At 39.0% G+C, this 12,533-nt stretch overlaps 2 protein-coding genes across 2 annotated transcripts; both read left to right on the forward strand.

Moving 5' to 3' along the window:
* Positions 1-1,164: 1,164 nt before the first annotated feature.
* Positions 1,165-7,778, forward strand: rgs18 (regulator of G protein signaling 18). The gene is made up of 5 exons (XM_039816646.1): positions 1,165-1,430; positions 1,838-1,942; positions 2,142-2,203; positions 2,756-2,922; positions 4,311-7,778. The coding sequence occupies exons 1-5, from the start codon at positions 1,309-1,311 to the stop codon at positions 4,563-4,565; spliced, it is 711 nt and encodes a 236-aa protein (XP_039672580.1). The 5' UTR covers positions 1,165-1,308; the 3' UTR covers positions 4,566-7,778.
* Positions 7,779-10,210: 2,432 nt separating this feature from the next.
* On the forward strand, positions 10,211-11,550 carry LOC120568793 (regulator of G-protein signaling 21-like). Its single transcript, XM_039816499.1, has 4 exons — positions 10,211-10,344; positions 10,562-10,646; positions 10,729-10,895; positions 11,109-11,550. The coding sequence occupies exons 1-4, from the start codon at positions 10,312-10,314 to the stop codon at positions 11,283-11,285; spliced, it is 462 nt and encodes a 153-aa protein (XP_039672433.1). The 5' UTR covers positions 10,211-10,311; the 3' UTR covers positions 11,286-11,550.
* The last annotated feature ends 983 nt before the right edge of the window (positions 11,551-12,533 follow it).

Raw genomic sequence — 12,533 nt, forward strand, 5'->3', positions numbered from 1 at the left:
ACATGGTTAAACGTAATTTGCTTTTAACAGTGAATTGCCCTGTGTAACGGTTTCTCCACAGCAATCCTGCCACAATTGGTCCCAAAACGTCCTAGTTAGATAGTAAATGCCTTAACGTTAAACATATTCTTCGTAAATCTCGAACAATTATTCCCCAAAAGAACCAAGCAAGCCTGTCTTGTTGCACGATCAAAATTCTCTTCAAAACTTGCCATTTTGAACGTGTAGCTTGCTAGCTCGAAGTTTGTTGTTTTTTCCCGAAACAGACGCAGTTTTGCAAGGGGAGGGACAACGCCAGAGAGGACACCGCAGGGGAGGGACATTGCCGGAAGATGTCGGATGTTAAACTCCGATTTAAGGTGAGCATAGAGAATACAGCCTTCTAGTGTCAAAGTCTGCACATGGGTTAGGGTTAGGGTTCTGCACAGTGAAGGTCAAACATCCAAGTGATGTAACAATAAGCAAAACACGTTTTTGAGTTGAGGGTGACTGAAAAGAACTCTCAATTAAGTTACTTGTTCATTATGGTATACCCACTGTTTTTTTTCCCCCAGCACTTTATTAATTTTGTTGTCAGAACTAAAGAAACATTGTCAAGGCCCTCTACTGGCCCCCTTCGGTCTCTCTCAAACAGAGACATCACATTTGTCTCCATCTGCCCCAGAACGCACCTATTACCTGTTGCTTTCCACTGTGTCACAGTGAGTTTGTCTTTCTCCATTAAGGCTCTGATGTTCTAGAAAGATCTAAGCCCAGACTCTGCGCTGACACATTTTATTATTCATTACATTTCATTATTTCTCTGCAGTGTCGTCCTTGTGGCTGATCCATGTGGAATCACAGAATACACCCAAGATCTCACACAAGAATACATCTATTAACAGCAGCAATGAGAGAGTATAAACAGAATCTACAAAGATTCTGACAACACAAGTTGGTTCAATGTTACCTGGGGATTTTTAGGTCATAATTGCTTCAGTACAATATGTTATTGTACAACTGTAAGATATTACCTCAAACAAAAACAAACAAAAGAAAGATTCTTGAATGAGCGTAGCCAGCTGTCTTTTTCAAATTTCTAAATAAAAGGTTAACAGGATGTTGAACCCAGGGGGTTTCTGTTTCACTGATGGAGCTGTTAGCAGTAAGTGGTTACACCATTACAGGAAGTAGAGCTAAAGGTATGGGAAATGAAAAGCGAGCAGCATTTTATAAAAGACGAGGTGTATCATCGAGTGATGGGTTAAAAAGATTTCAAAGAGCTATTTTTGTCCTGCCGCTTCGCACACCAGATACAGACAGAACAGCATGGAGACACTTCTTTTTCTATTTCCTCAATTCAACTACATGGCCCCAAAGGAGGAAGCGTATTTTAAAATGTTTGGTCCAGAAGACTTGCAGGCACCTAAGATGAAGGACGATACTAGCAGGTTGGTGTGTGAAACTCAGTTGTTTTAAAATGTTTACTTGATTTGGGAATACATAATTTCAGATGTCAGAAATGTGAGAAGTGCAACTTTTATCATGAGAAGAATAGAAACAATGATTTCTTTCTGCATAGAAAAGTCTTATCTTACTCAAAAGCGGCATGATACTGCATCGTAGCTATGTGATGTTTCAATATAATACATTTGAAAGCCACTACAGCTGACACCATGTATGGCTGTTAGACTTGTCCTGCAATTTGTATTGGACCACAAAGATGTAATTATAGCACGTCTTGTGAATACTTTAGAAATGTTTCTGTGAGGAGATAAGTTGCTGATTTGGGGAACAGTGCCACAGTTGTACTGTACAGACAGTTTGTGAAACTTGATGTATTTTCTCCTGTTTGCAGACAGAAAGACAAGGAGAGGAAGAGCCGACTAAGCCTTTTTCTCACCAAGTCAGGCTCTCATGAAAATGTCAGTCCCCATAAAAAGACAAATACGACATCCAGCAAGTGAGGCAAAATCCATTAATTTCACATACGCACAATGTTGTGTTTGAAAAGTATTATTCATTTTTAACCCTGGTTCCAGCACCCTCCATGACTCATTGCACACTTATAGAAACATGGCATCTCGACGTGTCATGAGAATCCAAAACATTTTTTGCTACATCGTTAGGAAAGGGCTGACCGGATCTCTGATATTTTTCAGCATCTCACCAGAGGCAGCTTTGCAATGGAGTGATTCCTTTGAAGAACTGCTGAAGCACTCAGGTCAGATTAATGCCCAAAACCTCTCAAGAACGTTGAGTCAAATTGCCATCCAAAACAGTTTCTTCTGCTGTTAATCAGTTTGCTCCATTTTAATTGCAAAGTGTTAAGAAGTGCTAGAGGCAATACATAGTTAATGGAGAGAGCAGTGGTAGTTTCACTACAACTTTTAATGTTTGTTTGCACGGATAGTAATCCAGAAACTGTGCAACTTCCTCATAAGGACAGAAGTTGCATTTTAGTGCTAGACTGAAACACTGAAAACCACTGTATGTGCTCCTTTGGGAATGGTTTATGCTATATTATCTACAATAATACTGTCTAAGTATATTTAAACAATTAAATGGTTCTATATACTGTATTTATTTGTATAGTAGAGGCCATTTTAGTGACTTTGCGATGAGGAAGTTATGAAGAATCTATGCCTCCTTATTTGAGCTTTGTTTACCCAACAGGCTCAGAAAATACCGATTCTGTTTTGAACAGTAGTCTGTCTTTGTATTGTGTCACTCTAGTAACCAACTGTGTGTGTTTGTCTCTGTTTCTCTACATCAGATGGGTTGGAAAGCTTCTCTCAGTTCCTCAGGACAGAGTTCAGTGAGGAAAACATTGAGTTCTGGTTGGCCTGTGAAGAATACAAGACCATTGATTCTGAGACGAAGCTGCTGTCCAAAGCCAAATATATTTATACGGTTTATATTGAATCGGAGGCCCCTAAAGAGGTATGATGTGGCATGTTTATTTATCATTAACTGTACAGATGAAATGCTGCATAATAGGCTATAAAGTGGAGCTGCAAAGGCTTAAACAACCCCTCCGGCTTAGCATTTTCTTTTGCTTTTCTTTTGTCACTGAGTGCTGTTGGAGGTTTGAAATATTTATGTCATTGTATAAAAATAACAGTGGGCGAATTCTTTAGCACTACATAGTCATGAGCCTGCAGCAGGTTGACCTTTGTGAACAATCGTTAGGAGCAGCAGCTCGCTTAGTGCATGCACTACTGCAAAGCAGGTCGGGTTATGTGTGTGCGAGACAGTCACAGATTCAAAAGTTTCCATTTGCTTTGCGAGGATGATGCGACCATCATCCGATATGATTTCGTGGCCTGCAGCAGATCTGACCGTTAAGAGTTTGGTGTCTGGTTTGAGGTTTTGACATTCCTCTGCAGAACTGGAGAGAGCATCACCCACACACTTTCAGTCAAAGATGAATGTCTGTGTAAATATGGAGCATGCTGCACTAACATGAAAGTGTGTACCAGCTTGAGTGATTTGCAGAGAGATACAAATGTAAATGGATCTGACCTTTAATATTGATGGCGAGAGAGTTGCAGTTTGATACACATGAATATTTTGAGAGCTGTTTTAGTGATTATTTTTATTGCTGTGTGAGAAGCTTCATCGCTGTTTGTCTTTTAAAGAAAAACTTCTAGTTTAAAGATGATTCACATTCACAAAAGCAGGCACCAGACAACATAAATTTCTGTGACGATATCCATGTGTGGCAGTGATTGCTTGTATGAGCTTTAAACTCAAATTAGCTTTAGGTCATGTGGTGCCAAGAAAACTTATCCTTATCAAGTCTCAGACTTATCTATCACAAAAAAAGAGCAGGGCAATAAATAACAGATTTTTTAGCTTTGGTTTACATGATTCCACCTTTAGATAAACTATCAAATCCAAGAACTTGAGGAGAGAACAAGCATCGAAAAGCATCTTGACAGAGGGAAATGACTGAAATGTGCAATAATGAAACATGAAACTTCACATCTGATGTCATGTGTGTAATCTTTTAAAAAATGCAGATGTTGATTTTCTCCACTGTTTCAAGTGGCTCTACTTTACACTGCGCCTAGTGTGGACCTTGGGGTTTCCCATTTCTTATTGTCACTATCTGATGTACTCTCAACACATTTACTACGCACTGTATGTAACTCGTGTTCTGTTATTGTGTTCTAAACTTTATTGGAATCCTGACACAAACACCTAAATCATGCATTCAGATCTAGACAAAAGTGGGCATCATTATATATGGCATTCCTTTAGTAGTAGATTTCAGTATCTAGTTGCTCTGCATTATTTTTCATTATGTATAATTTCCCTTCTCTCAGGTCAACATTGACTACAACACCAAGATGGACATTCAGAAGGTCATAGCACAGCCCACAAAGAGCTGTTTTGAAGCAGCCCAGATGAAAGTCTACAGCCTGATGAAAAAGGACTCCTACCCCAGGTTCCTCCACTCTGACATTTATCTGCGTCTCACCAGGAGGAAAGGCCCGGGGACCACCATGTTTCGCAGAAGGTCACGGTCCTGTGTGTTCAACGACAGGGGCGAGGCCACAACTGAACCTTCGGCCTGGTAGTGGTAACATTGCATGCGTAATCGCTCACTCTGTGAAACGGATTATTATATGATGAAATGATCTGTGATTAGCAGCACAATTGCTGAAGCATAAAGATTGGTGCGGAGGCTTATTTAAGCAGGTTTGCTTCTGCAGAGTGTGTTATTTTTTATAACCACGGGCGTCACAGTGGATTATCCTACTTACATATGGCAACTTGCCAACAATTAACAATTTAAAGAAATTAGTTTCTTTTTTTTTTGACATTTCTTGCTGACAGTTAGATGAAAAGATTGATACCACTCTCCAGCCTATACGGTAAATATAAAGCTATGGCCGAGTGGTTAGCTTAGCTTAGCATAAAGACTCTTGCTCTGGGCAATGATTACAAAACCAACATAGCACCTCTGAAGATCCCTAATGTGCATGTTAAATCTTTTTTATCTTATCTGTGCGAAGACCTAAGAGTAAAAATGACACGTTGCGGTGTTACAGGGGGATTATGTGCCAGACTATTTCTTGCCCTGGCGCAATAACTTCCTGAAGCCTTCGCTGGTTGCCTGACAACCTCACAGTGATGAAAACACTCAAGGACATTTGGCTAGCTGTTTCACCTCATTTCCAGTCTTTCGGCTAAGCTAAGCTAACTGGCTGCTGGCGGTAGCTTTTTTATCGATCATACAGAGTGGTATTAATCTTTTTCTTCTACTCATCTCGGCAGGAAAGTGAATAAGCATATTTCCCAAGGTGTCGAACTGTAAGTGCTTTACTACACAGCTGGATAACAGCTGACACCATTAGCCGTTCAGCCACAAGAATATGTTCAGAATTGTTATGAGGCCACTACGTCAGAGCCATGTGGTTATCTGGAATAATGGACACCCTCTGGCCAATCAGAGCTGAGTAGTCTCTGTGACCATGGTATAAAACCAGATAACTCACTTTGCACTTGTTTCTTGATGATTTCCTCAAATCTTGCAAAACTTGAATGACAGTGGGGTGGTAAGAGACCAAATCTCAGAATCTCAGTTGAAGTGCCTCAATGACACTAACACATTGAGGCCCCTGTCCTGATTTCTGACACATTACACTTCCATTGCTTTGTCTTCCAATCCAGTAATAGCACCTTATACAACCATAATAAAGTTGAAATTGCATACAAGCTAATTTGACCATATATCATTAAAAATGGATTCATGATTTTATTTCTCGCACTCTCCAACCCCTTCCAGACTAACTTGCTTCTTGCAGCCACGGTGACTGCAAAGCACTGAAACTTTTTAATGAGGGATATATATCGTTCATTTCTGTTACGAATTCAAAAGTATCCCATTTTCATACACAGAAAATGCATATATCTTATTTGAATACTAATATGACATATTAACTATAATTGCTGTTTTTCAGTTTGCAACCATCTAATATAAATTATGTATAACTATGCTCATATGTTGCCTTGCAGTTGTAAAATGTACAAACTAAATTCAAATAAACACTTTATTATAAAAGCTGTTTTATTGAGGCATTTTGAATGTCCACATCTAAATATGACAAGTGAAGGCATGTCTGCATAATACACTAGTGGGAAAATTGTGATCATGTGCAGCTCCTTATTCCAAATTGTTGAAAAATGAAGTCTTTATCAACTCCAACCACGCTAGCACAGAATAATTAATGTCACTGTATATGTATGCAGAGGCTATACTTCTTACAAAGAAAAATACATATTAATTGAAAACTGCCAGTGATCCCACTGAGTTGTCTTGCACACTGTTGAGAATGTATGGAGAAAAAAATACACTAATTACAGTTGCACAGCATAAAGCTTCACATGTACATACAGCACTGGTTTATCTCATTAACACAGATGTCATGGTTGTAGCCTTTAGAGTCCATCTCAGCCCAGATTACTATAATTTTACAAAAAAGAAACGGTATTGAATACTTTACAGTTCACACTAATTATGCATCCACAGTGCCATAAGCTGCAGTTCCTGCTGTCCTCTCACACACAAATAGTCAAAGAAGAGAGGGAAAACATAACGTGTTAACAAAGGTAGGAGCTCAGCTGGCCTGCCAAATTCATCACAGTTTAAGATTAGTTGCCCGGCTAAGAATTTCGCTGGCAGATTTCTTGTTTCTTTCCCATTGGTATTTAAATGTGGGACTCAAGTCTGCTCTAAAAGCCTCTGAAATCATCCACGTGTTAAAGATGTATTGTAGAGCCGCAAGGAGGGAAACAAAAGAGTAAGAAAGCGGTTTGCCTGGAGATATAAGGCTTGTAAAACAAGATGAATACCAGTCTAAGAGGAGTTTAAAACAAAGATGTTTATTGTAAGGTGTCTAATAGTGGTGATTTACATAGATTTTCTCAAACGAATGGGTTTTCTTTTTAAGATTCCTCAATCTATGTCAAAGTCTGTCAGTAGTTTTGCACTCTTGGCCTCTGGTATCCAAACTTTTACACCACAGGTTCCCATTTTGAAAAAAAACTGTTTGTCTCATTGTGCAGGCTTTTATCTATTTGAGGCAAATTTTATAAGAGATTTGCTGACTCCAAGGCTCAGATATTGAGTTGTGAAATTTGCCCTTTACAAATATGTTTGCACTTGATGCTGTTGGCCTGCAAGGATATTGACAGACCTGAATAACATTTTAGTGCAACTGAAAAAAGAGGTCTGTGTTCAGTTAATGAAAGTCTCAAGGTGAGACTTTGTCCCATCCATTCTAAACACTGTACTTCAACTGAAGTATCAGGACCATATTTAGAGGCACATTTTTATGTGGGGAAAACAATTAAATATCATTCAATTCAATTCTGTGAGGACTACTGTCTGTCAGCTGCATTGGACCGATAAAGACATGTTGAAAGAGGTCTGTGTAGATACTTGGCCTAGAGTTTGTCTATTGTTCATCTGTCTTGATAATATATAAGGGCCATCAGAAATGTACTACTGAAAGGGCTGAGAGACAGTAAAAAAGAAAGAATAGGAAAAAAGGTCACGTCCCTGCTGCACACTGTTTTCACGATACAAGTTTGAGAAAAAGAGATGAGACACTTTCTAATTAAATCAAAGGCATGCTTACCGATTTACTTTCAGGGGTTCTAAATCTAGTTCAAATAGTTTTTGGGTTACAAATGCCCCCTATACCAACCCCCACCCTTCAGGAGAAGGGTCAAACCCCATTCATGATCAAATTAATAAAACAAGCAGGACCCAAAGCAAAGAGAAACACAAATTCAGTGGTGTCAATTACAGAGAAAGGTGGACGCATGATGCAATGGTAAAACAGAGACAGGGGGGCTGGAGAGGACTAGAGTGCCACCCTGTGTATGGTGAAAACATTTCAACTTGGTACATGTATGAAGTGCATTGATGTATCCCTAGTGAGGCTAAGTACATTTCATTGTAGATGTGAGTATGAAAACAAAGCCAGGCTCTTTTACAAAATTAGGCTTTTTAGGGTTGTATGTAGTCCCTTTTGTCATTGGATGGTACCACTGACCACTCAGAATAACGTTTGATTTAAGAACATGAAATGAATAATCACAATAAGACAAAACATCTTGAATACTTTGCAATGAGTGCACAAAGACGACACTCTGCCTTTTTTGAAAAACAAATTCCTCGACCTGGTGCGTCTACACACATGCAAATAGGGGCAGCCTGGGTGTTTTCCATCACCTGTTGTGATTTACATTCTTGGTTTGTTTGGGCCCATCACATCTCCAGCAGTGGTCAGGAAGGTCAGGGCAGGTTAAATGCACTGGATATACTTATGATTCTTTGATGCAATTTGTACTGTATTCTCTGTAACCCTGTCTGAATTATAACATTTGATGCCATAATTCTTTTGTGGGTTTTCCTGCCCAGGGACTGCCTATTATATTTAGCCATTTAGCCATCTCTGGGAGTGTCAATGACTGTCCATTGTCCCTGTTAAATAAACAAACAGATAAATAAATGATATATGTGTTACAATTCACTGTGCAACACAACCTGTAAATGCCCAACAGACCCAAGAGAGTGAAGGACGGTCCTCCACATATAGCTCACGATCATGTGACTGTGTGATGATATTCTCTGCTGCTGTGCAGTGGCAAGTCAGAAATATCGTTCTTGTGAGCTATTTCAAATTGTAAGAATATGTGACACAGAATATACTCTTATGAAAATTGGACAAAATGTACTGCAAAAAGTAAAGTCTGCTTCTCATTGTGCTTTATCTTAGTAAAGTGTTTTAGTAAAGACTAAATAAAACATCCATTCATGTTGAAAAGTACACAAAATACACTAAATACTATAGCAGTAGCAGCAGAGGTTAATAACACTACTGAAAAAATGTGTGTGTGTGGGGGGGATTCATTTAATTCTTTACCTGATGTTTTTAGTCATGTTAGCGGCATAGCTCTATGAATGGCGTTTCCCCTCTGTCTGTCAGTTGGTCGGTCAATCCACCACTTTGTTCCAGACTGAAATATCCCAACAACTACTACATGGATTGCCATAAAAGTTTGTAAATATATTTATGTTCCTCAGAGGATGTACGCCACTGACGTTGGCAATCCCCTGACTTTTCCTGTAGTGCCACCAACAAGTCACAGTTTTTTTGTGACAACCACTGAATGGATAGGTGTAACATGTTGTACATATTCACGAGCCCTAGAGGATGAATCCCAAAGACTGTGTTGATCCTCTGACTTTTCCTGTAGTACCACCAACAAGTCACAGTTTTCCACAGTTGTAACCTGAGAAATATCTCATCATGTGCTAAATGGATTGGCACTAAACTAGGTAAATTTTCCTACTTTGACATTTGGTACACACATGCCTGTTCCCCTCAAGATAAATTGTAATAAACTCTGTGATCTCTTAACATTTCATCCATCACATCATCCCTTTTCTTTATTACAACACCAGTGCAGAGCTGCAAAAGCGGTCGACTAATCTATGGACATGCAAAATTTCTGTCCAAATCAAAAACCCTTTCTGTTTCAAGGGTCAGTGATCACCTACATCAACTGAAGTATGAGACACATTAATAAATCAGTGCTTGTTTATGCTTTTGTCACCTTGGTGAATAAGGAACACTGCAGAAATGCAAATGGCAGCATGACGAGAGTTTTCCTTAATAGTGAATTTGTTTATGGCTATTTGTTTATGGTCAGGAACTTTCCCCCGAGCTTCCTGACCATTGCTCATTCCTGTAGTTAAATATTATTATGAATTTGTCATGTAGTACTCCACCACAGCAGGCAATTATGTTGCCATATTCCTGATTATACTCATAAAAACAGTATTAGTAGTTCCTACTGATGAATGAAAAACTAAAGCATTCTGTAATCTAGAATGATTTGGCTTAATTCAGTTAATTTATATATATAGATACAAACTATCTGCCACCCTCATATTGTTACATCCACTTTAATGATGACCACTGTTTTGGACAAACAGGTGCGGTCAGCTCAAATCACAGCCGAGCTCTCTCCTCCTCCAGATAACACAGAAGAATGCCTGGTCTCTCCCAACAACAACATTTTGCATACAGATTTCCATATATTCCATTCATGTTAGGTGGGGGTCATTTAGATTTGTTCAGTCCCTTCACTCCCTCGCTACCAAACAATCACAACACCACTTCAGTCTGGCAGGATCTTATCTCTGTCTCCCATCGTAGAGGACGAGGAGATGGCGATAAAGTGAGTTACTGCATATTTGATTATTGGGCCTTTACCATTTTCAGCAGGCAACAGCTTACAGCAGCCATGTGGAAAATACCAAGGAGGTTTTCACTCACTGTAAGTCTCACTTTGCATTGTGCCTTAATTTTTGAAGCAGCTTGTAGTGATGTGAGGTTGCTGTCAGGTGCTCAATGCATTGAACTGTTTATAAGTCATCTTAATACATAACACATACTATAAATGCTTAATAACTGCCAGTGTGGTTTGCAGGTGATATGTGCTGTGGAGTTCACAGATAACTGGGCTAGTGATAGATCTTGATGCTCTTTTCAAGGGTAGATTGTGTTGCTTTCCCAAGGATCCACTGGGGGATGTTGAGACTTGGAGTGAGTCTGTGGACAAAGTCCTCAGTTGTAAAGGTGAGAGTCTCTTCTGATTGTGCATATATACTTGATTGCATGTATTGTTTCTTACCTGCTTACTATCGTCTGTGATTTCTAGCTGGACAGATAGCTTTTCGGGAGTTCCTGAAGTCCGAGTATAGCGAGGAGAACATTCTCTTTTGGCTTGCCTGTGAGGAATATAAAAAAATCAAGACGGTGCCAGAGATGATCTCCTCTGCCAACAGGATCTACTCAGAGTTTGTCCAAACAGAAGCGCCCAGACAGGTAAACGACTGCAAGCTGGAAAATTGCAAAAATGCAATACAATAATCTCAATTCAGCAGGCCTGTTGTGATACTGCTCTACAGATGTGTATTTGTGTGTTTTAGGCTGGTAAAACTTCAGAAATGTACTGTGCAAACTATTTAGAACATTATAGAGAAGGATGATGAAAATAGTTGCTGTAAGACGCCCCCGGGCAATATTGTTTGATTCCAGATCAACATAGATTGCGGTACCAGAGAAAACATAACCAAGAACATCTCCCAGCCTTCCCTGACTTCGTTTGATACGGCACAGAAGCTCATCTACTCTCTGATGGCCAGGGATTGCTACCCGCGCTTCCTAAAATCTGACATCTATCAGGGACTCCTGAGGAGAACTGATTCAAGGTGACTGTTTTAAAACTGACAGCCTCTCAGACGAAGGCTCGTGAAATCTTCTCTCCAACTCTGATCTGCTGTGGCACTCTTTGATTTCAGTGTGGATAACAGGTTTATGCCATACAATCCAGATCCCAAGTATAGCAGAATTAGCTTTTCTCAACCTGTGTGATTCAGTAGACAGTTGCAGCTCAAGAAAATTTTTGGCTTGTATTATACTTTATCTCTTTAATTATGTTATTATGCCCCATGAAGTTAATAATAAAAAGATTTTCTTTATTGTAAAGTATTATCAACACTTTAATTGATTATGCAAATATAAATCCTAATATACTAAGAAATTCAAATTTAACATCCAAATAAATATGTGAGTGTATTGTTAAACACCCGTCTCATTTTTGTGTTTTCTTGTTCCAGTTTTTTGAAATATCTTAACAAAATCTATTTAGTTAAATGACATTTGGGTGTGGTTATTTTGAATGTGATGCAAATCTCCTTTGTTGTTGTCACAAAAGACTTGTCTGTATACTGTGATATGCTCATAATATGGTACAAAAAAAAATAATACACCAGATGGCAACAGAGTCCTTCAAACAGCATCATCATTAAATGAACAAGAGCACACAACCCAAAAAGAAGAAAAAGGAAAAACCTTCACACACCTCTCTCTTTGTGTGGTGTATTTCTGCAACATCTCAACCGCAGTTAGAAGAAGTTTGTACATTGTGAAGAGGAACTGTATGAATCAACTATGTCTCAAATTAAATTTGCCAGACACACAGGGGGTGGGGTGTGTGTGTGTGTGTGTGTGTGTGTGTGTGTGGGGGGGGGGGTGGTGGGGGGCGTGGGCGGGAGTGCACTTCTGGTGGCATTTCAGTTGGAATTCATTCATCGTGAAAAAGTATCTTTGAATCAGAAGTGATGAGAAAATGTCGTTAATGTAAATCTCCCTTCAAATGAAGATTAGTGTAGGATGTGTCATGCTGAGTTTTAAATGGTATTATACTATATAAACATACTATACTGTCTATACTATTATTATAGTAAAGACTGTATCCACTATTTTGGCATTTAATTTTGTGTCTAGTTATAGGACATGGTAGATGTACAAGCTTATGTAATTGTTTATGTAAAAAAACATACAAATACAAAAGAGTACAACAAAGCAGGGCCACTTTTAAACATGTTCAGATCCACAAAAGAGAGTAAAATCAGCATGTTGGATATAAATTAAAAGAACATGAAGCCTAAAATGTTAAAG

Source organism: Perca fluviatilis, chromosome 11, assembly GCF_010015445.1.
Source record: "Perca fluviatilis chromosome 11, GENO_Pfluv_1.0, whole genome shotgun sequence".
Taxonomy (NCBI): Eukaryota; Metazoa; Chordata; class Actinopteri; order Perciformes; family Percidae; genus Perca; species Perca fluviatilis.

Bases quoted from the DNA above. Each gene is read 5' to 3' on its own strand.
- LOC120568793 (XM_039816499.1), top strand. From the start codon at position 10,312: ATGTGGAAAATACCAAGGAGGTTTTCACTCACT. The intron at 10,345-10,561 runs GTAAGTCTCACT...GCTCTTTTCAAG, and splicing joins CAAGGAGGTTTTCACTCACT to GGTAGATTGTGTTGCTTTCC. The intron at 10,647-10,728 runs GTGAGAGTCTCT...TGTGATTTCTAG, and splicing joins CAAAGTCCTCAGTTGTAAAG to CTGGACAGATAGCTTTTCGG.
- rgs18 (XM_039816646.1), top strand. From the start codon at position 1,309: ATGGAGACACTTCTTTTTCTATTTCCTCAATTCAACTACATGGCCCCA. The intron at 1,943-2,141 runs GTGAGGCAAAAT...GATATTTTTCAG, and splicing joins ACAAATACGACATCCAGCAA to CATCTCACCAGAGGCAGCTT. The intron at 2,923-4,310 runs GTATGATGTGGC...CCCTTCTCTCAG, and splicing joins AATCGGAGGCCCCTAAAGAG to GTCAACATTGACTACAACAC.